This window comes from Silene latifolia, chromosome 8 (assembly GCF_048544455.1).
Source record: "Silene latifolia isolate original U9 population chromosome 8, ASM4854445v1, whole genome shotgun sequence".
NCBI classification, from domain to species: domain Eukaryota; kingdom Viridiplantae; phylum Streptophyta; class Magnoliopsida; order Caryophyllales; family Caryophyllaceae; genus Silene; species Silene latifolia.
In genome coordinates this window covers 46,502,906-46,530,645 of record NC_133533.1, presented here as the reverse complement: position 1 = coordinate 46,530,645, position 27,740 = coordinate 46,502,906, and the positions used below count along the sequence as shown (strand labels likewise).

General features: G+C 40.1%; 1 protein-coding gene across 1 annotated transcript; it reads right to left on the bottom strand.

Moving 5' to 3' along the window:
- Positions 1-2,155: 2,155 nt before the first annotated feature.
- Positions 2,156-11,814, bottom strand: LOC141596793 (dynamin-related protein 5A). Its single transcript, XM_074417039.1, has 16 exons — positions 11,450-11,814; positions 9,869-9,932; positions 9,634-9,738; positions 9,362-9,463; positions 8,946-8,996; positions 8,783-8,844; positions 6,161-6,251; positions 5,666-5,730; positions 5,330-5,524; positions 5,096-5,215; positions 4,473-4,543; positions 4,133-4,358; positions 3,767-3,817; positions 3,354-3,582; positions 2,978-3,117; positions 2,156-2,512 (listed from the first exon to the last, which is right to left on the bottom strand). Exons 1-16 carry the CDS (start codon positions 11,576-11,578, stop codon positions 2,384-2,386), a joined length of 1,830 nt encoding a protein of 609 aa, XP_074273140.1. The 5' UTR covers positions 11,579-11,814; the 3' UTR covers positions 2,156-2,383.
- Positions 11,815-27,740: the final 15,926 nt, after the last annotated feature.

Sequence of the window (27,740 nt, the reverse complement as noted above, 5' to 3'; positions counted from 1 at the left end):
GGTATCAAATTTTGGCGTCGTTGCCGGGGAGGCAGCGCTAGTTTTAGTTGTTTATTTATTTTAGTCTTTTTCTTAGTTTAAGGAACTAATTAAAGTAGTGGGAATTCTCTCTAGCTAATGAAGGTTTCGGAGTAGTGGGAATTCTCTCTAGCTAATTTATTTCAAGTAGTGGGAATTCTGATTCATTAATGAAGGTTTCGGAGTTAAGAGAATTAAAGTGGATGCATATTAAAGTCGTTTAAATTAGTTGTTCACTCATTTTTACATTTGTGGTTTGTTACTACTTACTACTAGCAAGTAGACCTGGTAAAACGGGTCACTCGGGTCGGGTACGGATCGGGTCGGGTACGGATCGGGTCATTTCGGGTCTGTCACATATTTCGGGTCGGGTTGGGTCGGGTCAGGTCACTTTCGGGTTTCGGGTCAATTTCGGTGACCTATTGTCGGGTCATTTCGGGTCGGGTCATTTTCGGGTATATGTCATTTTGGGTCGGGTTGCTTTTGAGTTAATGGCTAAGCACTTAAGTTAATACTATTTTGATTAAGAAATACTATTTTGCAAATTTAACTATTTATTAGGGATTATTGTAACCAATGAAACTTTATTTTGATATATAAAGTATTAATATGAGTTAGTACTAATTGTTTCGGGTCATTTTGGGTCACTTCAAGTCATTTGGGATCAGGTCAATTATGAGTCGGGTCTTTTCGGATTGGGTCACCTCGGGTCGGGTCAACATTGGGTCAGACAATGTTCGGGTCGAGTTTGGATCGGGTCGGGTCAATTCGGGTTTCGGGTCATATTCGGGACAAGCAAGTTCGGGTCATTTTCGGATCTCGGGTCAGCCTTTTCAGGTCGGGTCATTCGGGTCTGACCCATTTTACCAGGTCTACTAGCAAGTAATACTATGCCTTTACCTCCTTCAAAAAGAAAAAAATACGTGTAGTGTTTTTGTATTCCCCCGGTGTTCAATTTTTATTCTAAATTAACTAATCACTTTTTAAATTCAGTATAGTTAGTTAGTGATTTTATCAATAATGGCATAATCTATTAAGTACGATATCCTTCATAGGTTTACTAGTTAAATTAGTTGATATCTAAATTAAAAAAAAAAAAAACTTAGAAGAAGTATATTCTACATAGCAACAACCATAAGAATAAATTTAACTTTGGTCCTTCTGATACAGTGAATCACAATGGCTCCCTTTGTTCATGTACGGTACTCCCAAGTCGTGTATTATATCAAACTTTGTTGTCATTAGGCCAGGGTATTGTTGTTCTTCGCTTGTAATTGTGATTTGAGACTCTTGATGGCATTCGTAGTTTAATTGAGGAAATCATCGGATACATTCTTGAGCTATTATATGTACCTGTATTACTCAAACTTCAGGGGCAAGAGTCGAATTCTAGTGTGATATTCAAAGAAAATTGTCGAAATGGCAAAAAGGTAGAAAAGAGAAAGATGACTACTCTTTTTCCTCGGTTTCTAATGTCTCTTCAATACAGTTTCACAAGCACCCAACGCTCGTCAATGGCTTTGATGTTCTACTTGTTAGTTCAGGTTGTACTCCTTAATTCATACAGAGTAGATTATATTGTGCCCATATAGTATATACAAAGGGGACCTCAGAGAAGTGATCGTTGATGGTGGTGGGTCTATGAGCTCCGGATACCCTTCGTTATTTTATCCTACTTGGTACGGAATTGGGACAGTCCTGAGACTTCTTTGCGTACTTTTCGAAAGGAAAATGCAACCAAAAAAAAAGTCGCCTGAAAGTTCGACTTTTGGTATAAAAAAGTCTTTTATCAATCATTATTTTATACGCGTATTTCTATCACTAGAGTTCTACAAGTCGTGTGATTGAAACATCCTGATGAGTAGTAGACAAAGTTTTAACCGAAATCAAGCAATTTACGAGGGGCACAGGTACGTCTTTTTTTCCTAAAAAAGGGCGCATCTTCACAACAAAATATATACTCCCTCCAATTTCATTTATTGTTCCCCTTTCTTTTTGGCATAAGAAATAAGGGAATCAATTTGGACTACACAATATATATGACCCCAGATCAAAATGATTTTGGACCACACAAAGTTGTCCAAAAAAGGAAAGAGGGAACAATAAGGAAAATGGATAGAAAAGGAAAGAGGAACAATTAATGAAATTGGAGGGAGTATATTTCAAAGAGGACCAAGATCTGTTCTCATGTTCCACCACCGCTAAAGCATTACAGATACTAGTACACACATTAACTCTGAATATGGCCCTCAAAAATGAATTGAGGAAACCATGAGGCTTAGCAATTACAAGAATTAAAGAATTACACAATGCTACAACTCGATATTTTGGACGCACACGAAAAATCTTGTCACTAGTTATCTCTTCATTTGGCCCAGGTAATCGCGTCAATCTCAGATTGGGCAGTCCTATACAACTCCAATCTCTTACCTAGGTTTATACGCCGTTGCATAATTGCTGGATCCTCGTCCAACAACTTACCCAGCAACTTTGCCTGCAGTAAAAGCGGCACATCAAACATACAGCCAAGAGTGGAAAAAGTGAATGACAATACTGTTGGACACTTGGACCCATGTGACGGACAAGAACGATTATCTGACACAACTTTACTGATCCTTCCAGTGCACACACTTTCTATTTTCAACAATGGCAAAATACAACAGCGTTGTTTTGTGGGTGGCTCAAGGGCTACCATAAATGGCGAGGTAAAGGGGGGACTCTGAAAATTCTAACAAGAATTGCGGAAAACAATAAAAAAAACTGGGTGAAGTACGAGTAAATATATAAAAGTGAGTTAAAACACCCGAAAAAGTATTTTACAACTAAAGATATTAACTGAAGGATAAAATAGGAAGTATTTCCAAATCAACCAAATGAGGAGAAACGAAGGGTATTTATGAATCAGGCTAACTAATTATTTCAGAAAGATAGAACACTTTAACTGATGCGAAGTGCTCACCTCTTTCCCACCCAACTCAGTAAAGAAGTGATCAAGTATGCTTCGTTTCGCTTCTCTGACTTGACAGTAAACAATAGATTTAGGGATGGAGTGTCTTAGAGTTCCACACACCAAGTTCACGTATGATAACACAGTTGTTCCTGTTTGATGTGAAAATCAATCAAAAGACGGTCAGCAGCAAAATAAGAAACTGGTATAACAGAAACCCTGATAAATTCTGACCACAATTATCACCAAAATGAAACAACAAAGTAAGAATATTTAGGTTAGTATTCAATTTGATTTAAAGAAACAAAAAGCCATACATAGGACAATGCCTTAAGAGTCTTACACCAGGAATTTAAAGAGAAAACAAGGAAGTACATAACCAGCTTACCAATTCGACGGAGATATGAGTCATTGTAACGATCAAATATTGAATGTGTTGGGTTTCCTCCCTTCTCAACATCCTGAGGGAGCTTCCTGAAAAACTCAACAGTCAGGTAACCACACTCCATATCAACAAGCTGCAAAGTTGCTTTCTTGCTTTCATCACGCATTCTCTCTAACGACTCGGTTGCGGCATTGGAAACTTCTACACGAAGGGTAGGATATTGTCTTAGTTCCTGCAAACCAGAAAGAGCAAAATAGGTGACTCACTGATAACTCAAAAAAGTGAGTAGTCAATGCGTTCCACATCAAACAGATACATACGTATTATATGATATAAAAGTGAAAAAGCTCATCCCTTAGCGGAGAAAACCAATGCCAAGAATCATGCAACAGAAACAAGTCAAATCATGTACTTACCGACGTCTCACTGATAGACTTGTGCACCATCTCCTTCAATACTGCATGAACCTGTCACCAAAACAACTACATCAAAAAGCAACCCAGGGACAGCAAGCAAACAAAAGAACTCCCTTCTTCAATCAGACTAAAAAACAATAACTATTTAAAATGTCGGAATCTAAAAGCCTAATCACTTTTGACAACAGCTCTAGAAGCTAATTAGTTCACAGAACCAAAAAAGATTAAAGCAAAAAAACATTTTACTTGTGGTGGAAAGAGGGGGTGACATGCATGTAAAGACAAAAGTATGAGTGTCCAAAAGAGTACAAGGGTCAACAACCTAGCTCCAGGCAAGTGAAAACAAAGTTTCCTGAAAGAACATACCGCATCCACTGCAGCCTCAGCAGGACCTCTAATTGAACTCAAACAAGATTCAATCAGGCGCCTATACCCTTGTTCAGGAGCAATAAGATGAGGCTGGTATCCATCAGCTTCAGTAATGAGTTTCCGCACATTGTCCATGGAAAGATGTTTGTCAAATTGCAACCTTTTCAGAGCAGCTGGAAGCTGATTATCGAACACTCCATAAATTTTGTCACCACCTGGCCGGCTGTAAAGGCAGAAATATTGGCATAAAGATTAGAAGCAATTTAGAAAAGCTCTCTCCACCAAAGGAAAACGGCAGTTTAGCAATGTTACAGATTTAAATCAAACATCAACATACACTCCATCGAGATGCTCTTTAAAGACCTGGTCGAACCCACGGCAAATTTCCATGATCATATACAACTTTCCCTGCATCAATAGATAACAGTATAAGAGGAACCACAATCATCTATCAATTGTCACATGTATGGGAACAGTTATGTTGACTCATAATTCTTGGTGCACAACCATCTATAACCTAACCAAACAAACACTGTGTTACTCAGACACGCCGACACGTGTCGGTGTCGGACACGGCTATTTGGGGTGAATTTTCCTCTTTGTGGTCTAAATTGAAGTGTCAAAATGTCGTGTCGTGTCGGACACCGACACGTGTATGACACGTGACACGGCAGTTAAGTGAAGTGTCGGAGTAACATAGACATATTGTACTAGTTTCACCAAGTCCAATAACAGAGAAGACAACCATGTACAGATATTAGAAACCTACTGAGATCAACTTCCCAAAGCATCTGTGACGTCCATACAGGGCTAGCTATTACTCCCAAGACTCTCCATAAAAAAACACGTCCCTCCCCAATAAGGAAATGACCCAACGATCTAAACCAACAGACTAAACATTCCTATTACCAGTAGAATATAAAAACAAGAAAAGACAAGAGAAAGCACAAAAATACTTACTCCCGCATCTGTAGCTACAGGCCTTCCAAGACGGCTCAACTCCGTCTCTATATCAATAATGGTTTTGCTGATGAGAGATTGAAGGCCAGGAATCCGAGATTTGATTACGCTTTCTAGATGCTGAAATATTTAAGATCCATAAAAAAGTGGCCTATCCAACGTAATAAATGATTTTTAAAACCTAGAGAGGCTTCAAAATTACACTTGTATATTTTAACTTAACAGGAAAAATACCTTTGACATCATCTTGGCTAAGAATTCTGAACCCATTCTATTAGCCATATGCTTGTACTCTGGGCTAGTATTCCAGAACTCTCGCTCTTTGCGTCGGGCAGCCATCATATCAACACTTTTATTAATATCTGCTTGAGAACGATTCACAACACCAACCCAAGGAAACTGCAGCTTGTATGATCGACCTTCCAAAATCTAGAGAAGGGCGAAAAATCAGGTGATAGCAAGCTAGGGTATGATCGGTTTCATGGTGAAGGGATGGGTAGATATTGCCTTCGTGCAATTCAAAATAAGGAATAAAGGCAAAACAATCAGAGCTTCTAAAGAAGTACTTACATCAACTGCATCAGTTCCCTTGTCCATAAGATCAACCTTTGTTAAAACTCCAAAGGTCCTCTCCCCTGAGATATATGAAACAAAATTTAAACAAGATCAACGCTTAGTAGTAAGTAATTCCCTCAAAGATCACCAAAAGGCTCCCCAAAAATAGCGAGGTAGGGCCTAAAGTATATGAAGTTATGAACCACAGATTAGTAGTATCACACTATCACCTCTGAAAGGATCATGATAATTTCCCAAAAGAAGAACGACAGTAATCTGTCGGTAGTAAGTTTATTATTTCAGTAACAGCTCATTGAGCTACCTGTGACCAGAAGAAACAAAACTAGAATCAAGCGTAACATATTTCTTTCAAGCAATACACTTAGAGCACATGTGTATGTGGAGAACTCAACACAACCCAGTGATTCGTAGACAGGTAAAAAAATATAGAAAGAAGCAAGAAGTAACATTACATCATAACATGACACAAAACAGAAAGACTTCAATTACCTTTTGGGTCCACTTCACGAGAAATTTTAATGGCATCAGAAGTCGCAAGATCTTGATTGGCAGGAGAAATAGCCAAAATGATACAGTTGGGCTGCAAGAGGATTGAATACAAGTTACTTTACAGATTTAAAAAACCGAGATTCAAAACCCACGACACGAATGAGTAAATGGTTATACCAAAAACCAGCAATAAGGTCAGCATTGAAAGTGTGTCTAGATGAAGGCCTATAGCTCAAAATAGGTCACCAAGTTACGCGACGATTTTGTAAATGGAAAAAATGCCATTAGGATACAAGTTGGTGAGGCTAATAGTAGTGCAACGTGGTTGATTCAACACAGTTGATGAGTGTCTGTTTTTCTAATATGCCCAGGAAACATATTTACTAACTTAAAAAAATTTTAATTTGACACCCTAACCGAACTCTAATTCCCTTGGACTACCCCTTCTTCTCCATTTTCCCCAACCAAATCCCCACCATCACCATCTCCTTCAGCCAACCTTTAACTCTCCCTGAAGGCCTGAACTCTCTCCTCCATCTAACTACACACATTTCCCTCCTTCAGTCTCGACACTTCTCTCTCCATAGTGAATCCCTCCGCAAAGCGCAACCCTTCCTCCAACAGGCGTGACCGCCCCTTAAACAACAACAACAACAACATCAGAGCCTTAATCCCAAAATGATTTGGGGTCGGCTGACATGAATCATCCTTTCGAACCGTCCATGGGTGAACGCACGCCTCAAAATGCGAATAAAAAAAGGGAAGATGAAAAACAAAAAGGGAGAACGAAAATGTAATGGAAAGTCAAGGTGAACTTAGGGGTTTTAAAATCGAATTCCGTCTTTCTTTTATAAAAACTTAAAATTTAAATCGAGAGAAAAGATTAAAACGATTTTTAAAAACCGAAATAGAGTTAAGGATCCGGAATGAACCAGGTAAAATCTATAAGAAAGTGGTTGTTGAAAAAGTGTGAAGTAAAGGAGAGAAAAATAAATAAATTAATTTCTTTAAATTAAAAAAAAAAAAAAAAAAAAAAAAAAAAAAAAAACACTAAATCTGTCAAAAAACATCAAATACTAAAAATCCACATGTATCCTTTCCCTCCATTGTGCCCTCTCCGTCACCATACTCTCCTCAAGCCCCAGAACTCTCATATCGTGCTCTATCACTCTCAACCATGTCTGTCTCGGTCTTCCCTCCGCCTCTAGGGACCTTTTCTCGCTCTCCAAGTCTCCGGCCTCCTAATCAAAAGGCCCATAGGTCTCCTTCTCACATGGCCAAACCATCTTAGTCGGTTTTCCATCATCTTGTCCTCTATTGGCGCCACTTTTACCTTTTCCCTAATAACCTCATTCCTTAACCGATCTTTCCTTGTATGTCCGCACATCCACCTCAACATGCGCATCTCCGCCACACTCATCTTTTGAATGTGACAATGTTTCACGCCCAACACTCGGAGTCGTAAAGTAGGGCGAGTGCCTAATTGCCGTGCGATAAAATTTTCCTTTAATCTTTGGGGCATATCTTTATCGCATAGAAACCCTGAAGCACTCTTCCATTTCAACCATCCCGCTTTAATTTTGTGAGCCACATCTCCGTCTAACTCCCATCTTTTTAATAATAGATCCTAGATATCTGAAGAAATCCGAACCCTCAACAACATTCCCATCGAAAATAATACTCCCCGCCTCTGTCGATCTCAACCCCGCCACCCCCGCCACCTTAGTGAACTGACACCTCAAATACTTAGTCTTACTCCTGCTCAGCCTGAACCCACGAGTCTCTAAAGTCTGCCTCCACAATTCCAACTTTCTCTCCACCGCCCCTTGCTTGATCAATTTCGAATCGAACCCATTCATTGACATTTACTCTGTTGCAATAATGTTCGGGAGCCTTTCACTCGCCCTAATGTAATACCCAATTCTAATCCATGTGACTCCAAGTGGTGGATGCAGGAAATTGGTGAGAGCATTAATAAGGTTTAGTAAATATAAGCACATAAAGCCTTTTCTAATCCTTCCCTTCTAATTGGTCCCTTTATTATATTATTGACTTACGAAGTAGCCAAAATGGGAAAAATATGGAGGATGCAATTAACAATGTTCTATTTTATAAAGACGATTACAAGGATCCACAAGTTTTATTATCATGGGATAAAGATGCCGAGCCATAAAAAAAGGGCAGCCCGGTGCACGATGGCGTCCCCGCTAGGCGAGGGTCCCACCACAAGGGTGTAATTGGGGCAAGCCTTCCCTTGCCATTTTGGCAAGAGGCCGCTCCAAGAACTCGAAACCGTGACCTCACGGTCACAAAGCGACACCTTAACCGGTGCGCCAAGGCTCCCCTTCAAAAGATGCCGAGCCTTCTCTTAAACAATTATTCATGACAGCTACACAACTCCCCACGAGCAAAAAAAAGGTAAAGCTGAGGGGTGCTTGACTTGGTGGCTATATATAGTCTGAACTTCTTTAGCTATTGTGAACAGTTTATTGAACATAAAATACTACATCAATGTATTAGACATTCAGAGCCAAAAAAAGGTTCTGATTGTCTGATGATGCTAACTCTATATAACTCAGTTAATTGACATTCAGAGCACTAGAATAAAGGAAAACTTATTACCTTTTCAATGAATGCACGAACCATATTTTCAATCTCACCGACAATGCTATCAGGCTGACCCTCTGCAGCAACAAATAAAAGTGGTTTCAATAACTGAATAAATAAAGTACAAACCAAAAGAATATGAGAAGCAATAATCCATTCTTCAAAAAGAGTAATTTACCAACAGCTACTTTCGTGAGTCCAGGAAGATCAACAAGCGTCAGATTAACAACTGCGAAAGCCCAAAATTGTATTAGTGCAATCTAACTTTAGTGGATTGGCCACTAGTAACGAAATTTAATTGAATAAATGTAAGAGCCAATCCAATGTAACTATGTAAGAAGCTATAAGGACTAACTTATTCAACTCTTGTTGGTTGTTGCACGCAAAATGTGTTACAAACAAGCCACCTAAGAGCATAACACGGTGTTTCAACAACTAAGAAGTTCCCACCAATAAAAATAAAAACAAAAAGAGAGATAAGGAAATAAATTGTTGACAGGCTAATTATTGCAAACATGTAACATACCAAGTAATGAGGGGGTGGGGTGTGGGGGGAACAAAAGGACATACAGACTAAACAAGACACCATCTTACCGTTGGGAGAATAAATGCTCAAGTGAATAGGAACACTGGAGATTCCTTTACTTTGCCCTGTTTCTCTATCAGTCTCATCTGCAATCTCTTTCCTCACAGCAGCTGGAAAGGTGAGAATCAAAGTTTAAGCTCAATGAAGGGTATCAACTTTCAACAGCAAACTCAAATGTACAAGTAAAACTATAAGATTTTGATAGCAAAATTTTTAAGGTATGAATTACTGCTCTATAGCACTAAATACTAAAATTTTAAATCCAAGGGGAAAAACATACCGAAATCAGTGAACCGTTTCCTAGGAAGGTGCATAAATTCTGCCCACTCTCTATTTTCCTCAACCCTGTGTAGTTGTAAAACAAGAGGACGCCTAGTCACAATACCTGCATGTGTATAGCAGCAATAACTAAGTATGCATGTTTAACAAATGAGTCAATAAATAATGAATCTAAACAAGACTTTAAGTGAAACAAGTGGTTGATGAAACAAAAAAATTCAGAAACAATTTCTAACCAGATCCACGAGGCAAAAAGTCCTTGCCAACAATGCTTTCCAAAACTGAGGATTTCCCAGAACTCTACAAACCACGTAAAAGATTTAACGTGTTAGGATGAGGAGACACGACAACAAAAGAAAACATAAGGAATTGCATCCAAAACATTATGCATAAGTGCATTTGAAGCATGAGCATACATAAACTACCCCCATTTAGTACACTCCTAAGAACCGACACAGAGCATCAATGATCCCAAATAAAAACAACACACTGTCAAAGACAATGAAGCAAAAAAAAATTCAACATAAAAAATGTCCTTTCAATCAATGATTCAATGCTATACATTATTCAGTGGTGTTATTTATAGCAGAGTAAGGGGGCCACAAATGTACACAATGGTACTCCTCACTCCTATGTTGAAACAGGAGATGTTTCCAAAGGACCTATGAAAAAAATGCCCAGCTTTTGGCGACTAATTTTGTTTCATTCTATCATATTCCAAAAGCATATATTCTTGAATTTTTGACCCAATTCGGGAATTACTACATCTCCAAATGCTCTAGCCCTCACTCCTAGAAGGCTAGAACAATTCTTCTTCTATAGGTACTTAGAACACCCTAATCTATTCACTCATTAAACTTCATCAACTCTTCCCTCCAGTAGTCAATCGCAACTTCAACAAAAAACTTACTTCCATTTTTCGTAAACTCGCGCCAGATAAATCATCAATTCATTAACATTCACAGAACAAAAGTCCCCTTGTTCTATCAATATATCTATACCGTTATCCTTCCAACATTTAGTCATACTTAAACGACTCACCAACATATAAAACACGGCCAAAACAAACATAAAGTCTTAATACATTATGGCCGAGAAAGTTAAACAAGCAAAAAACTAGTAGAAAAACGAATTTATCAAACAATTTCTCAAAATCAACAAAACTTCGATAACTAAAACTACCACAAATTAACCCGAGGTTGATCAAATAGAAATCGAACATCAAATTACCAAGCAAAAACAAACATGAAGATGAAACCGAAATCAAATTCTTCTTACAATATACATAACGTATAATAATACATTATCGCCGTCAAAATTAAACAAGTAACAAACTAGAACAAAACAAAATTATCCGCTCATTTCTCAAAATGAACAAAAATTCAAAAGGTAACAATTAAAACAATCAAACAAACTAACTAGTCCGAACTTAGATCAAACGGAAATCAATTGAACATCGAATTTCAACCTAAAACAACAATGGATATAAAACCGAAATCAAAATTTTCATACAATGTACACGACATATAATCAAACAAGCAACAATTATTTTCCAAAATTAACAAAAAATCAACAACTAAAACAAGCAAACAAACTAATCCAAAATTTGATCACGCACAAATCAATTGAACATCAAATTACCCAACTAAAACAACAATTGAGATAAAATCCAAATCAAATACTTGGTATAAATTAGAAAACATATAATCATACATACACAAATCAATTGAACATCAAATAATCCAGCTAAAATATACTCGTAATGTACATTAGCATAAAATGATAGAACAAAAAGATAAGGAGATCTAAAGAATAACCTGACCACCAACGACAGCAATGGAAGGAAGAGCATCCCAAAGGGTGGGAAGAGCGCTCTCGTCGCCATGATCGCCAAGAGCTGTACATGCTCTTTGAATCTTGTTCACCAGTGATATCAAATTCTCCATTTCCGATGTGGATTAAGATCGGTGGAAGAAATTAGGGTTAGGGTTTGAGATCTGGGGTTTTTAATTATTTGAATCGAATCGAAGAAATTGGGGATGAACACGATGAATCTAGTAGTAGTGTTTATTAGAGGTAGAAGAGAGGTTGCCGAATGTGGGAGGAATCCGTTTTTTTTTTTTTTTTTTCGAAAATTCGAAATGAAATGTGGACTTTTGTAGAGGAAATTGAATTAGAAGAAATGGACGTTTTATATGGGAAATTGGAATGTAGTTTTGATGTGTGGACCGATATAGCAAACGGCTATATTCCATGTTTGTTCATTTGGTGGAGGATTGTGTGATCTTTATGTGACCATGGCATGGGCCAATAGGTCATTGGGTAAATTTGAAATTCTCAGTGTTAGGTCATATTAAAATAATCTGTGTTTAAGGAAAGCGTATCGTTTTAGTGATTTTGGCTCTGTTTGGTAAATAGCAGATTAATATTGGTAAAAGTAGATTGCAAAAGTAGATTATGTTTAGCAGATTATAATAATGGGTTTGACTAAAATGTATACTTAGCAGAATTTGTTATTGATGTTTGGTAATCAGCAGTTTCAGATTAAAAGATTGTTTATTTTTTATGCAAAATGACTAACATAGACATGGATCAATTATTGGCAATATGATAACATATTCTCTCAAGGATAAAAAATGTCAATTTAAATATTCTCTAATCTACTGATTGAATATGCTAGTAGGAACAGCATAATTGTAAAATGGTAGATTACACTCAAATCTATTATTTCAATATGCTATGTACCAAACACTCTAAACAACATATTGACTGGTCAAACACTCAAACATGCTAAAAGGTTTCAATATGCTAAAAATTTCACAATCTACTGTTTACCAAACACCCTCTTTACTCGGCTCAAATTCGGACTAAATCGGATGCTCTACATCAAAAAATAATCCTTCGTAATAATTTGTGTAATTGTGAGGTTCATTTGGTGGTTGTTCACCTTACTTATTATTATCAAGAGATTATGGAATTATGTAGATACCTCATTTCTACACCTCCCGCAAACCACCCGGTGATGATTGGGCCGCATGTTTGGTATACGGAACGATTTGTGACAGTTCGTAAGTTTATCGTCAAGTGATCGCTCAAACACTTGTGTCTACCTCTTAATTGTCATCTACGCGCCGATACGGTCGTTTTGGCAGTAATTAGAGTACATTTGGAGTCCGGACCAAAAACCGTCTTCATTTTCTAATAACCGTTTAAAATGCCGAGTCAGAATGTTCTGGAATGTTCCGGATATTTCTATTCCATATTTCCAATCTTTTGATCTTTGGTAAAATATCTTCCGTAATATTCACACAAAATATTAAGGAAACGAGATTAATCCGCTATTCCATAATAGAAAAGCGGAAATCTTTCTTCCGCATGAGGAAACCACTGAGGAAAGGACGCAGCAAGTGCTGCGCCTTTTCCAAGAGACGCAGTGCCTGCTGCGCCTCTTCCTCAGTCCTTTTCTGCGTATTTTTTCGAGATTCACTTCCAAAGTTTCTCCGAAAACCCTAATTCCGTCGTGTGATTAGTATAAATAGAGACCTTCGGTCTCACATATTTCTCACCCGAGTGTCCGCCCTTCTTTTCTCCCTTTGCATTCTAGACCACGTTCTTACTTTTTGGCGTCTATGTGCTTGAACATTCGACCACGTAAGCTCGAATCTTTCTGAGTACCAGCCTCGTTTTGCATGACCGACCAATTTGGCCAACTCCACAATCAATCAACTTTCATCAATCTTGTTCGTTTTCCTCCTAGAGGGCACTTTCGTCGTACATTCGAGTCGAGCATCACTAAATGTTAACTTAGTTCATCTCGTTTCGTCAAACATGTAAGTCTGAGGGTGTAAATCCCTATTTTATTATTGTTCTTTATTATTGTAACCATTCATGTAAGATTTATGTCGAAAACACACTTAAAACCGATTTATATAACCGTGTTTTAAAACCCTTTTAACGGATTATCAGGAGACAGCCGTCGAGAAAGGACGCAGCAACTGCTGCGCCTCTTCGAAGGGACGCAGCACCTGCTGCGCCTCTTCGTGAGGCTGCCGCAGTTCCTGCCTCCTTTCTTCTTCATTCGTCTCTTGTTCGTCTATTTGTCTTATTTCGTTTTAATTGTTCATACTTCTTTTAATACGATAATTCTAAATTTTAACATGTAATTCATTAATCATCGTTAATTAATTCATCATTAAAATTCCCGACTTAAATCCCAAGTAATCCATATTTGCGGGTTTTCTACATTCAAATCAATTCGGGTTTTAGAGATTTGATTCATTAATATCGAGTCTCTGGAATTCATCATTGGTAAATTTTCATCTGTTCTTTATCGTCACCATCATTAATTCGTCGTTAATAACTTGTTTAACCTAATTAATTTAATTAATTTGTGTTTGTAATTAGTTCATTAATCTTGTATATAATTAGTTCTAATTAGTTTTGTTCATGTCTTATCACCTTAATCACATGTAAATAATCTGTTAATCACTTCTACCCGAGTCAATTATTCATAATCGATCATTAAAATCACCAACGAATATTAACAATCTGCAATTCCGGCTTCACAGTCAGAACTAAGCCAAGGAACGGACGCAACAACTGCTGCGCCTCTTCCAAGGGATGCAGCTCTGCTGCGCCTGTTCCTGGTTGAGTTCTGTCTCTGAACTCCCGTTTTTGCCTTGACCTAGTTTATTAATTACGTGTTTAATTAACTATTATTCGTATTACCACCCATAATCTGTTCGTTTATTTGTTTATTCTTTCTTTTCTAAAATCACCCGTTTTAAATGTATTTTCGACATAAATCAATAAATCCGATGTAATTATTGTAATTTTCTTTACTGTGTTTTTATTGTATCTCTTTTATCGCATTGTTTGTATATTCTCACATGTAATCAATTCCTAAATTCCCACTTTGACTCAATTGTATGCTAAATTAATTCTTAACCGACTTAGTCTAATTCTCACATGTTAGGATTAAAACGTTGGATGTTGCATTGCATGCATATAAATCGACTATATATCGAGTATAGATAATTTCCCTAATCATTAGTAGAGGCCGCTATCGAGGCGGGCGGGATTAGGTGTTCGATCAAAAGAGCTTCCTAATACGTACCCTCACCCCTTACTCCAGATCTCTGTGAACATCCGTGTTCATTGGCATCCACGAGAGTCATTCTAGACATATAATGCTAAGGGTAACGAGTTATTGGTGTTCATGTCACTACTTTGTGTCTTGACATGACACGAGGTATTCGAACGGTGATGCGTGTATTTTATATAAGGTTTTTACCTCATTTTTACACGCATTTCTGTACTATTTACGTTGCATCTAGCTACAAATACCCCCGATTAGTCTACTTTGGTTCGTTTTGTGTAAATTGCAGGTATGTACCGAAAAGAAGATAAATCAAGCCCAAACTCGTCCCATTTGCATACATTTATGGAGAACAAGGAATCGGAGCTTGGAATCTATCACTTTGAAGACGCGTGGGCTGGTTTCGGAAGACGTCATAGTGCCTAAACGTGCCAAAATAGCTCGATCGACTACTTTTCTAGTCGATCGAATGCTTTATATCATGAAGATTGCACGATCGAGTAATATATTTACTCGATCGAGAAGGCATTGCAAGGAGTTACTAGATCGAGTGGTTTATTTCCACTCGATCGAAGGGTTTGTTGCTCAGTTGCTCGATCGAGCGGTTTTATTCCACTCGATCGAGTGGTTTGGCCTGTAATAGAGTTTTTTCCGCCTATTTTCGTATGGGCTTTTGTAATTAGGCTTTGGATTAGGTTTAAGGGGGAGATTTTCGTATGCTACTAAATAGAGTAGACTGCGTAACTCTTCCGCATTCACTTCTACTTTTATCTTTTTCTACTGCTTCTTCACTTTACTCTTCTTCTACTCTTTTCTACTCGGATTCGGATGTGTAATCGGTATTATTTCTCCTTTTTATTTCTTAATCGCAATTATCATTTTGTTTCTACCTTTCTCCCATTGCTTTCATTATTGTTTTATTTGTTTCTTCTATTTTCATTATTAACATGTTTAATTCTCATTATCTATATGTTATTGTCGTTAATTCGTTAGTAATGTGTAGCTAATTCCCTTTTGCTAAGACTAGGGAATCCATGATTATGAAGGGGGAGTGATTGAATTATTAGGTTAATGCTTGTGTAGTCCTTGTTGTTAATCGCTGCACTTAAATGTATCTGTCTAATTGAGTCGACGCAATTAGGCATTTAAATCATAGTAAACCTTGACCTGGACCGGAAGGTTGGAAAGAGTGAGACTCGTAGCGAACATTAGGGCACTGTAGTGAGAGCGGATGTAATACCCGCCCTTTGAGGGACCCGTTGACCAGCATTGACCGACCTTGGGAGCAGTAATAGTCCGTAGGAATACGTGCCAAAGTTATCTTGTGTCTTGAGTTGTGGGTGGTACTCGATAGAGTAGAGGATACTCGATCGAGTAGCTTGGATACTCGATCGAGTAGGGGCCACTCGATCAAGTACGTTAGTTACTCGATCGAGTAGCGTCTTTTCAACGAGGGTTTATAATCGTGTTTTCTTAAAACCGCAAGTCATTTCCGCCTCTTTCTTCTAAACCTAGGATGTCGTCCCTTCCTCTTTCCTTCACCATATACCTTCCTTGGGAGCCTTTGAAGGTCCTTGTGCCATAGGAGTGCGTAGCTTGAGTCGGGTAGCGGTCCTTTGCCAGATTTCCTCATGTAGGTATGTCGTCATCATCATCTGTGTCCTTGTGTTTTCAGTTAGTGTTAGAATGGTAGTGATAGATGATTGTATTGTTAGGTATATGTGTTGCTTGATTGCTGGGTATTGCGTGTATGGACATGGAATCGTTGCAGTCGCTTAAAGGTAGGTTCGCCTACTCAGTTTCTGTTGAAAGTCTAGTGTGTCGGTTGCTGTGTCGTTGTTGTATTGTTGTTGTGGCCGTATAAGTTGAGTATACATGGTAGTTGGTTGGTGTATGCTGGATGTCGGTTCTTATCGTGTTGCAGCTGTCTGTGATTGTTTGTCTCTGGTTCTCGAGGGGCATCCTCGGCTGAGTGGAGTCACTTGCGGGAGTGGCTTCACGTCCTAGTTTCGCCCTCCGTGGAACCCGCCACGGGAGGGGATGTGCACATTAATGGGATAGGGTTATCGCTCGATATGATGAGCGGGGCTTAGGTGGGAACGGCTTCTGTCCCCCACTGGCAGGGCTGGTCCAGTGGACAGTCAGTGACGGAGATTGATTGGAGTGGGTATGATTGTGTGAGACTGGATGTGTCTGTATTGTGTTGACGGTTGTTGTTGGTTAATGTTGTGTCTTATCTCAGTTACTGACCTTGTGTGGTTGTCTTGTTTGTTTATGTGTCTGCCGTGATCCCTTATGGTGAGCAGTCAGTCTTAGCAGGTGTTGATGTGGTTGATAGCCGGAGTCCTGACAGGGGTGTGTCGTCACGAGAACTGATAGAGATAGTGTGTAGCTGACGAGTTGTACCTTTACTTTATTAGTTGGTTGTAACACTTGTTATAAAAATGTAATTGTTCTTTTATCGACTGTTGATGATTACTTACCTCGGGCAACCGAGATGGTGATGTCCTTATATGCTAGGGAAGGTCTTAGTAAGACTCCTTGGTATATGGGGGTGTCACAAAGTGGTATCAGAGCGACGATTTTGGAACCTGTAACAAATGAACCTAATGAACGTATCGAGTCTAATAAAATGAACCTGGTGTATGTGTAATGGGAGCCCCAGCTGATGCTAGATTTTGGGTGAGTAGGCGCCCTCATTTCAAAATCTTGGCCCCATTGTGCTTAAGCCAGTCACTGGGTATGGGAATGTGAAGTCAGTAAGTATGTGCTTAACGTGTATGGTGATTATGCTAGAATTGGTTGTGATTGAGTCTTTGTTGAAGTTAATGTAGGCACAGTAGTTGCGTCAGAATCGTGTATGGCGAAGTTTTGGTAGTGTTAGTGTGTGTATGTGATGATAATGAGGAACGTGGAAGGTTTTATATGATAGAAGTGTGTGAAAAGTGTAGAAGTGTATGCTTTGATATGGAATGTGGTAATGTCTGTGTTTGCTTCAGGCGGTTAGCAATGGTGATTTTATACGGGTTAATACATCTTACAGAACCATAATAGTGATAGTTGAGGAATTGTTAATTAGTATGGGAATTGTCGAAATAGTAATGGGTATATGCAATGTTTAATGGTTGAAAGTTTCTGTTTGTGTGATGATTAATTTGTGTAGAATAATTCGTTCATGTTGAAATATGAATATGTTGCTAATACATTTGGATAATACATAGAAATTTATCGTTAAATATGTGTTTCAAGTAGCGTGAGTATAAGTTTGTTAACAATGTACTAAAACAAGTTAGACAAGATAAAATGAGATAATTGCATACGTGGATGACTCGGCAACAGGTAAATCATGTTGTGTGAAGTTCGTTGTAGCATAATGTGATATGAATCTTATTTGATGAGACCGTACGATATATTTAAGCAGTAATGACATTATACGAATGAGTACGATAACCAGTGACGATTTCCGAACTTGGTTTGGAATCGACACGTGATATTGTTTTGCAGGAATCTTCAGTTAATTTTGTAATTTTGACCATGTACTCAACCCTACTTGACCGAGTGTCAGTGCTTACTAGACCGAGTAGACCTCACTCGATCTAGTTAGGAAGCTATGACGTCGAGACGTAGAAATTTCCTACGGTTACTCGATGAAATAACGCCTACTCGATCGAGTAGAGGGCACTCGATCAAGTACCCTAGGCACTCGATCGAGTAGGCTACAGTACAGGGACTTCCACGGGTTTCATAAAACCCTTGTTCTTCCTCATTCTTCCTATTTCTTCTTCATCTTTCGCAAACCCTAATCTCCTAAACCTCCTTAAAACTCTTGTATCTTGTGTTTGTGGTGATTAATTTGGGTAGTTTTCATTGCTTTGATTCGTTCTTGCACTTCCTAATTGATTAAGGTATGAATTTCTTTCCTCTTAATGTTTTCATTACTTAGAACTGATTGGAATGGTAGAACAATCTGAAATTTTGATTCATATAGAATAAAAGTTGCTTATAATTGTTGTAATATGACCCATATGCTTTCCTTTTATGATTGTTGTTGTTCATTGTGCTAGAAATTGAATAGAAATTGCAAAATTTGGGGTCGAATTTTCTAGGGTTTGTGAAATCAAATTGATTTTTGGGTGTCTTATACATGATTAAATGATGAAATTGAGTAGTATATGTTGCATATATCATGTTGGAAGTTGAATTTTGTGATTTTCACCTCGAAATTTTGCCTTAAAACTCCGTCTTAAAAGTGCCCCAAATTGAAATTCGTTTTCTATTATTGAGATTTTGTGTTGAATATGAATATATGATTGGGAGTTAAACCTTTGAAGTAGTAGTAGTGATGTTAATTCATGCTAAATATGTCAAAATTTTCACAGCTGTAGAGATCGTCTGAGATACAATAAATTGAAATTCTATGTATAAGTTGGGCAATTGTTGGTGATAGTGTGTACATAGATGATTTATTCAATGTTTAATCTATGTAAACTACATGCTTTGGTGCCTATGTGGGTGTACTTAAATTATATGCTGAAACAGATGCCGAGACTAAACTTGGGAACCCGACAAAGTAAGAGGGGAAGGGCTTCTCAGCCCGAAGTTGGGGAAGGTAGTGGACCAGTAGTACCATCTGTACCGGAGTATCCTTCGGTAGTCTTTGTGGACTACAAACAGAGGGAGAGGTTTGTAGCCTTACAGAAACGAAAGATGAGACCCACTCGTTGTGTAGACACCACTCTTCTAGAGGACCTGGGGATTAAGACGGATGTCCGTCATATTTTTGAGACCTTGGGATTCACAGGGCTGTACCGTTTGCGGAAACATACCTATCCTTTTCTGACCTTGGAGTTCATGAGCTCGTTTAAATACGAGCCGAATGGGCAATCTGTCGAGTTCCGTCTTATGAACACGAGTTTTGTTCTAACCATGGACCTCTTTGCTTCTTACCTTGGGTTGGCTAAGCCTCCCAAGGGGTCTCTCTGCGACATTCCAGCTGAGTGCGGGGTTTGCCGCCTTATGCCTTGCCTTTCTGGGAAGTCAGCTCTCACCGTCAGCAACATGTTGATTAACGATGTTCAACATGTTACTTTGAGGATCTTTCTTCGTTCCGTATCGAATCTTCTTTATGAGAGGCCTGATATGAGTAAGTTGAACTCTCACGAGTTATTACTTTTGATGGCTTATCTTAACCCGGAGCGGACTGAGAAGGTGGTCTTCAATGCTCCTGCCATGGTTTGCGCTAGCCTTGCTTTGATGGCTACTTCAACCACTCGGTACTTGAGTTGTGGTGCTTTTGCTACTCGGTTAGCTGAAAAGCTAGCCTCCTTTGAGGCTTCCTCTGAGTACATTCCGTTAGCCACCCCGGTGCCTACCATGGAGAGAGATTACTACCTCGACCTGAAATGGTTGAGAACCTTGGCGGATGGTAGCCTAGCATGGAGGGTGTGGGGTATGAGCTGGATGAGGATACCGGCTCCTGAGCACCTCCCACCGACTGAGCCTTTGGATGCGGTTGATTCTGATGAGGAGGAGGAGGATGCACCTCGGCCGACACAGACTTACGTCATTGACGACACGATCCTTTAGGTTATGCCCGAGCCGAAGAAGGGGGAGAATGTGAGAGCGGCGGAGGATAGACCCAGGTTAGGGAGAGGACCACGCCGGGTGAGGGAGAGGACGGTTGAGACCCGACCACAGCCAGCAGCACCACCTCAGCACCCATTTCCTTGCTATCCCTACCATGATACCCTAGAGACACGTTCGAGCTACTTGGCAGAGAGAGTGTCCTCTACCTTGACGCTCCGGAACATGCATGAGATGGCATATACTCAGGGTATTGGGACCGAGGAACCACACCCAGTGTGGTGGAGCGGGGTTGGAGACTACAATGGGGTTTTCCACTCCTATGGAGTGGACATGGCAGCATAGGGGACACCACAGTCCTTTGCTTTTGGCGGTTTGACCCCATGGTATGAGAGTCCAGGGGCTGGAGCAGGGGTCGACGGGGGTCTTGGGGCATCAGGAGCAGGCACCTCGGGAGGGGATAGAGCTGGGGATCAGATGATGGAGGAGCAGCAGCAGCAGGAGTGATACTCCTTTTCTTTCTCTTTGTTTATGGTTTTGGTTGTGTTGGATGGTAGTAGTCTTTTTCAGTTCGTACTTCTTACATTTGGTTTGTTTTGATGGCCATAAAGCCGTATTTGCTTAGATTAAACTTGTTTGCAGGATTCTGGGGGTCGGGTTGTCATCCCGACTCGCGCTTGTGTGACATTATATATATATATATATATATATATATATATATATATATATATATATATATTGTGTTATGACGGGGGGAGGATCCCGAGGAGTTTTGACTTGTGGCCACTCGACAGAGTGCCCTTTACTCGGTCGAGTAGCTGCAGGTGTCACGGGGATGGAGTATTCTGATTTGAGGCTACTCGATCGAGTAGCTAAGACGCTCGATCGAGTAAGGCCAGCTCGATCGAGTACCCTACATACTCGATCGAGTAGCACTGTTACATGAACATTTCATTAATTAAAACTGTTTTAATGTTAATATCATTGCATGTTTTGATGTTTAACATGGTTGTTGATGATTGGTATTATGTTTGAACCGTTAATTTGATTTGTTGGAAGTCGTGCTTGGATTTTAAATGCAGATTGGTGACGAATAGTGAAAGTAATAGTTACTTTTATTGCGTTCTTTTTATACATCTTCAATGTCTACTAGCTTCGTGGCCTAAATCATCTTATCGAAACGACTCGTTATATTTCACGGAATTCGCGTATTTCCCATATACAATTGATACACACATGCATTCGTGACTGTGGCTAATTATTAAAATAAAGTTGCAAATGATTTTATGAATTAATGTTTGTATGATTAATGAGTAATGTCAACAAGGAATTCTATGTGTTGGATATATGACAAGAAAAAAGTTCTGGTATTGTGGGTAATAATTCGGTGGTGAACTTCGGGGACGAAGTTCCTTTTAGAGGGGAAGAGTAATGTCGCAAAATAAAAAGGCCGATATTACAATAATTTTGTTGTTTGTTTATAATGTTTTCTATTATTTCTATTACATTTTAATACGACGCTATAATGGTTTTCATGTGTTGGTTGAGTAATTTGTATGTTGAAGTAAAAGTTGAATAATGTGCTATGAAAAGACGGTCATAGAGAGAAAGTTATGATGTCATGCGTTGGAATAGAACCGTTGGATGACATAGTTGTGTTATGTGACATGTTTCGTTTTGATAGTCGCGTACTAGTAAAGGTATCGTCTCTTAGCGCGAGGCTAAGAGTTGTAAGCAGCAGTGTAGTTGTTGGTTGTGTTGGTCCATGTTGTGAGGTTGGTACTTCAAGTGGTAGGTTGTAGAAGTCGATCTATGTGGTGTGTTAGACATAGGGTGTTAGACAGTTGATGATGATGACATGGGGGATAGTATTTCCGGAAAGAAGTGACCTATGTCGGAAGAGCGATGACGTTGATCTTGTTTCTGTATCGGGTGTTTCGGGGAAGGGTGAGTTGAACTTCGGGGACGAAGTTCTTTTTAAGGGGGGAAGACTGTAATACCCGCCCTTTGAGGGACTCGTTGACCAGCATTGACCGACCTTGGGAGCAGTAATAGTCCGTAGGAATACGTGCCAAAGTTATCTTGTGTCTTGAGTTGTGGGTGGTACTCGATAGAGTAGAGGATACTCAATCGAGTAGCTTGGATACTCGATCGAGTAGGGGCCACTCGATCGAGTACGTTAGTTACTCGATCGAGTAGCGTCTTTTCAGCGAGGGTTTATAATCGTGTTTTCTTAAAACCGCAAGTCATTTCCGCCTCTTTCTTCTAAACCTAGGATGTCGTCCCTTCCTCTTTCCTTCACCACATACCTTCCTTGGGAGCCTTTAAAGGTCCTTGTGCCATAGGAGTGCGTAGCTTGAGTCGGCTAGCGGTCCTTTGCTAGATTTCCTCATGTAGGTATATCGTCATCATCATCCGTGTCCTTGTGTTTTCAGTTAGGGTTAGAATGGTAGTGATAGATGATTGTATTGTTAGGTATAAGTGTTGCTTGATGGCTGGGTATTGCGTGTATGGACATGGAATCGTTGCAGTCGCTTAAAGGTAGGTTCGCCTACTCAGTTTCTGTTGAAAGTCTAGTGTGTCGGTTGCTGTGTCGTTGTTGTATTGTTGTTGTAGCCGTATAAGTTGAGTATACATGGTAGTTGGTTGGTGTATGCTGGATGTCGGTTGTTATTGTGTTGCAGCTGTCTGTGATTGTTTGTCTCTGGTTCTCGAGGTGCGTCCTCGGCTGAGTGGAGTCACTTACGGAAGTGGCTTCACGCCCTAGTTTCGCCCTCCGTGGAACCCGCCACGGGAGGGGATGTTCACATTAATGGGATAGGGTTATCGCTCGATATGATGAGCGGGGCTTAGGTGGGAACGGCTGCGGTCCCCCACTGGCAGGGCTGGTCCAGTGGACAGTCGGTGACGGAGATTGATTGGAGTGGGTATGATTGTGTGAGACTGGATGTGTTTGTATTGTGTTGACGGTTGTTGTTGGTTAATGTTGTGTCTTATCTCAGTTACTGACCTTGTGTGGTTGTCTTGTTTGTTTATGTGTCTGCCGTGATCCCTTATGGTGAGCAGTCAGTCTTAGCAGGTGTTGATGTGGTTGATAGCCGGAGTCCTGACAGGGGTGTGTCGTCACGAGAACTGATAGAGATAGTGTGTAGCTGATGAGTTGTACCTTTACTTTATTAGTTGGTTGTAACACTTGTTATAAAACTGTAATTGTTCTTTTATTGACTGTTGATGATTACTTACCTCGGGCAACCAAGATGGTGATGTCCTTATATGCTAGGGAAGGTCTTAGTAAGGCTCCTTGGTATATGGGGGCGTCACAGCGGAAGCTAAACTATTTGTGCTTTAGGGTGAATTGAGACCGGAAGGAGATATTCACTGCCCCTTTGTCCATACTTGCATTGACCTGAGACCTAGATTGCTTGACTGAATAATCATGGTGAACCGACTGTCGTAGCTGTTTTTCCTTTATTTGCTTAATCTTTATTCTCTGCCTTTTCTTCTTTCTCATTCTTATTAGTTTAGAACAACCCAATTAAAACCCCCAAATTGGTTACCGTGACGAACTTAGACAAAGTTGACATTTTCCCATCTCCCTGTGGAGATCGACCCGACTTCCCTAACTATATTAGTTAGAGCCAGTTGGTTATTTTTTATAGGTATACGGCCGCCCTGTCAAATTTTGGCGCCGTTGCCGGGGAGGTGGCACAATTTTGTTGCTTTATTTAAGTTTGTCTTTCGTCTCAAGGGATTTATTCCTTGAGACTGATCTCATTTTTGCAAAGTTTTTGATTAGTTTGCAGGATATCAGTTCTAGAAAGAGAACATTGTCATACCTGCTCCATTCTGTAAATTCTATCTGCCAGGATGCCGAATATAGCCAGCCATTCAGAGCCTAATATGGATTCGCTTCCAAAAGGTTTTTTACTACCCACTACTGAGTCGGGAACTTTTGGAATCCACCCATCCTACATACAGCTGGTAGAGAGAAATCTCTTTAGGGGGGTACCTGAAGAAGATCCGTGCAGGCATATAGAGCTATTTTCGAAGTATTGCTCTACCATTCCTCTTGCTGCTGGGGTGACACAGGACAAAGTGAAGGGAGTTCTCTTTCCCTTTTCTTTAGCTGATGATGCCCGGGAATGGTTGAGGGATTTAGATAGGGAAGCAGCCGGTGTAACCGACTGGAGTTCTCTTGCTTTGGCCTTTTACAGGCGATATTTTCCACCGTAGCGCACTAACGCGTTGAGAGCTCAGATTACCTCATTTGAGCAATTGCCTACCGAAGACTTGGATGGGGCTTGTACTAGGTTTAAGAAGCTCGTCCGTTCTGTGCCACATCACGGGTTCAAGCATTGATTCCTATGTGCCCAATTTTACAACAGGCTATATCGAAACCAGAGAGCTATCCTTGATAGTGTAGCTAAGGGGAGATTCACGAAAAACGTGGAGGATAACCAAGGGTGGCGTCTTATTGAGGAGATGGCTATCCATGTTGCCGAATATGGAAATCCCCGAGGAAGTGGGCAAGTTAACGAGTTGGTAGCAGCTGAAGTAGAGAGTCCTAGAAAAAGTCTAGGTGATGTGGAGATTACAGAGAAAATGGGAGAGCATGCACAAGTTTGTGCAATTACCGAGCATGTGGAGATATGCGGTAGGTGCGGTATGGAGGGGCACGATGCCGTTGATTGTATGGCGAGAATAGAGCGCGTCCTTGCTTATCAGAAATACAAGCAAGGAGTTCCTTTTTCTCAATTATATGAAGAAATGACAAATGTCTCTACTTCTTTTAAGCCAGTGCCGCAGCCAGATCCTCCTTCTACAAACGAGGAAATTGCCGAATTAAAGTCCTTAATGTTGAACTTAACACGACAGTTTGGGGAGAAATGCAACAAGAATGAAACTGTCATAGTTGAGTTGAGAGAACAAGTCGCGCAGTTAACACTCGCGAAAGACCAAGCCAATCACCCACCGGCATGCGACCCAGTTAACGCCATCAATCTCCGAAGTGGCCTTGCTTATGAGGGGCCAAAAATGCCAAAAGACGGGGCTGTGATAGCTGATAATGCCCCGGAAGAAGAGCTAGACGAGTTTGTGGACAATATCCTTGCTGTATATTGTCCAGGCACTCGATCGAGTGAAAATACCACTCGATCGAGTGATATTATGCATCAAGATGGTCGATCGAGTAAAAATACTACTCGATCGAGTAGTGCTCAATTTGAAGAACTCGATCGAGTAATCTATTCTTCTCGATCGAACAGCTTAGCTGATGAAATTACTCGATCGAGCAAAAATTGTACTCGATCGAGTAAGCCCGAAATCCAAGAGCTTGATCGAGTGGTTCAAACAGCTCGATCGAGTAATTTTCAAGATGAAACCACTCGATCGAGTGAAAAAAGTGGTCGATCGAGTGCCAGAGCTAGCGGAGATCCTATTTTGACATCTAATTCCGCTACCGTGTCACCTTCCCCTGCTGTGAAGACGTCACGAGTTGATAAAGGTAAAGAGAAAGTCGCGGGTCCACTCATTACTACCAGAGTACCCTTTCCAGGCCGTATGAAGGACGCAAAGGTTGAGCGACAGTAAGGTAAGTTTGTGGACGTTGTCAAGAACCTCCAGGTAACTGTCCCTTTTACCGAACTTATTACCCAGGTACCTACTCACGCTAAATTCATGAAAGATATTGTGACGCGTAAGAGAGAGTTAAGTGAATTTGAGACCGTTTTATTTTTGGAAGAGTCTAGTAATTTGCTTTTAAATAAGGCTCCACCCAAAATAAAAGACCCGGGTAGTTTCTTTATTACCTGTATTATAGGAAATGAGGTAATTGATAAGGCACTTTGTGATTTAGGAGCCAGTGTCAGTGTCATGCCCCTTTCTATCTGCAAGAAATTGAATATGGGTCATCTTAAATTGACTAACATTACCCTACAGATGGCTGATAGATCTGTTAGGAGACCCTTGGGTGTCTTAGAGGACGTGCCTGTGAAAATAGGCAAGTTCTTTATACCAGTAGATTTCATTGTTTTAGACATAGCTGAGGACACCCGGACCCCAATTATATTAAGAAGACCGTTCCTTTGTACAGCTGGGGCTGTTATTGATGTCAGACAAGGGCGTTTGACTCTTGCAGTAGGGGATGACGTGATTACCTTCAGTCTGCCTAGCACTTTAGCTCGGCCAATGATAGAAGATACATGTTATTCTGTTGATATTATTGACGAGTCTCTTTATGACTTCTGGTCGGGTTCTTTTCTAAAGGACCCACTAGAGGCTCTTATGCTTTTGGATGAGTGTGCAGATAACCCAGATGACGATGACGCTGTGTTGGATTTGCTTAAGAATGATTTAGATGAGCGTGAACTCACCGACGCTGAGGGAGAGCAAGTGGAACAGATGATCAGTACCCTTTGCTCCATTGAGGTAAAGGCACCCGAGCGTAAGCCTCTTCCCTCTCATCTAAAATATCTTTTCCTAGACGATACTGAGCAATATCCAGTCATTGTTAGTGCTAAGCTTGATAATGATCAGCTGACTTCCTTGTTAGTTGTGCTTAAGAAAAACAGGAAAGCTTTGGGTTATTCTTTGGATGATATCAAGGGGATTAGTCCCGATATCTGTATGCACAGGATAGAGCTGGAGGAAGATCACAAACCTTGCAGACAGGGGTCGTCCAATTTGAACCAAAAGATGCAAGATGTTGTGATGGCTGAGGTAATGAAGCTGCTCGACGCAGGTATTATCTATTCTATTGGTCATTCTAAATGGGTGAGTCCAGTGCAGGTGGTCCCTAATAAAACAGGGACTACCATGGTTAAGAATGACAAAAATGAATTAATACCTACTAGAGTAGTGACTGGTTGGCGGATGTGTATAGACTACAGACAGCTGAATGCCGCCACTAAGAAAGATCACTTTCTCCTTCCTTTTATTGATCAGATGGTAGAGTGGTTAGCTTCTCATAAATTTTTCTGCTATCTAGACGGGTATTCAGGGTTCTTTCAGATCCCTATTCACCCAGATGATCAGGCTAAGACTACTTCTACTTGTCCTCAGGGCGTGTTTGCTTATCGCAGGATGCCTTTTGGTTTATGTAATGCCCCTGCTACCTTCCAAAGGTGCATGATGGGGATATTTTCAGAGTATATTGAGTCCATTATGGAAGTTTTCATGAACGATTTTAGCGTTTATGGAAGTGATTTTTCCAACTGTCTGTCTAACCTTGATAAAGTGTTGCAGCGCTGCATTGAGGTTAATCTCATGCTTAACTGGGAGAAGTGCCATTTCATGGTCAACGAAGGAGTTGTCTTAGGGCACTTAGTTTCTAATAGGGGAATAGAAGTTGATAAAGCAAAAGTGGAAGTGATTCAGCAATTACCCCCTCCTGTTAATGTTAAGGGAGTGAGGAGTTTCCTTGGTCACGC

Bases quoted from the DNA above. Each gene is read 5' to 3' on its own strand.
- LOC141596793 (XM_074417039.1), bottom strand. From the start codon at position 11,578: ATGGAGAATTTGATATCACTGGTGAACAAGATTCAAAGAGCATGTACA. The intron at 3,818-4,132 runs GTATGTTCTTTC...TTTTGGTGACAG, and splicing joins CTGAGGCTGCAGTGGATGCG to GTTCATGCAGTATTGAAGGA. The intron at 2,513-2,977 runs GTGAGCACTTCG...CTTTTACTGCAG, and splicing joins CTGAGTTGGGTGGGAAAGAG to GCAAAGTTGCTGGGTAAGTT.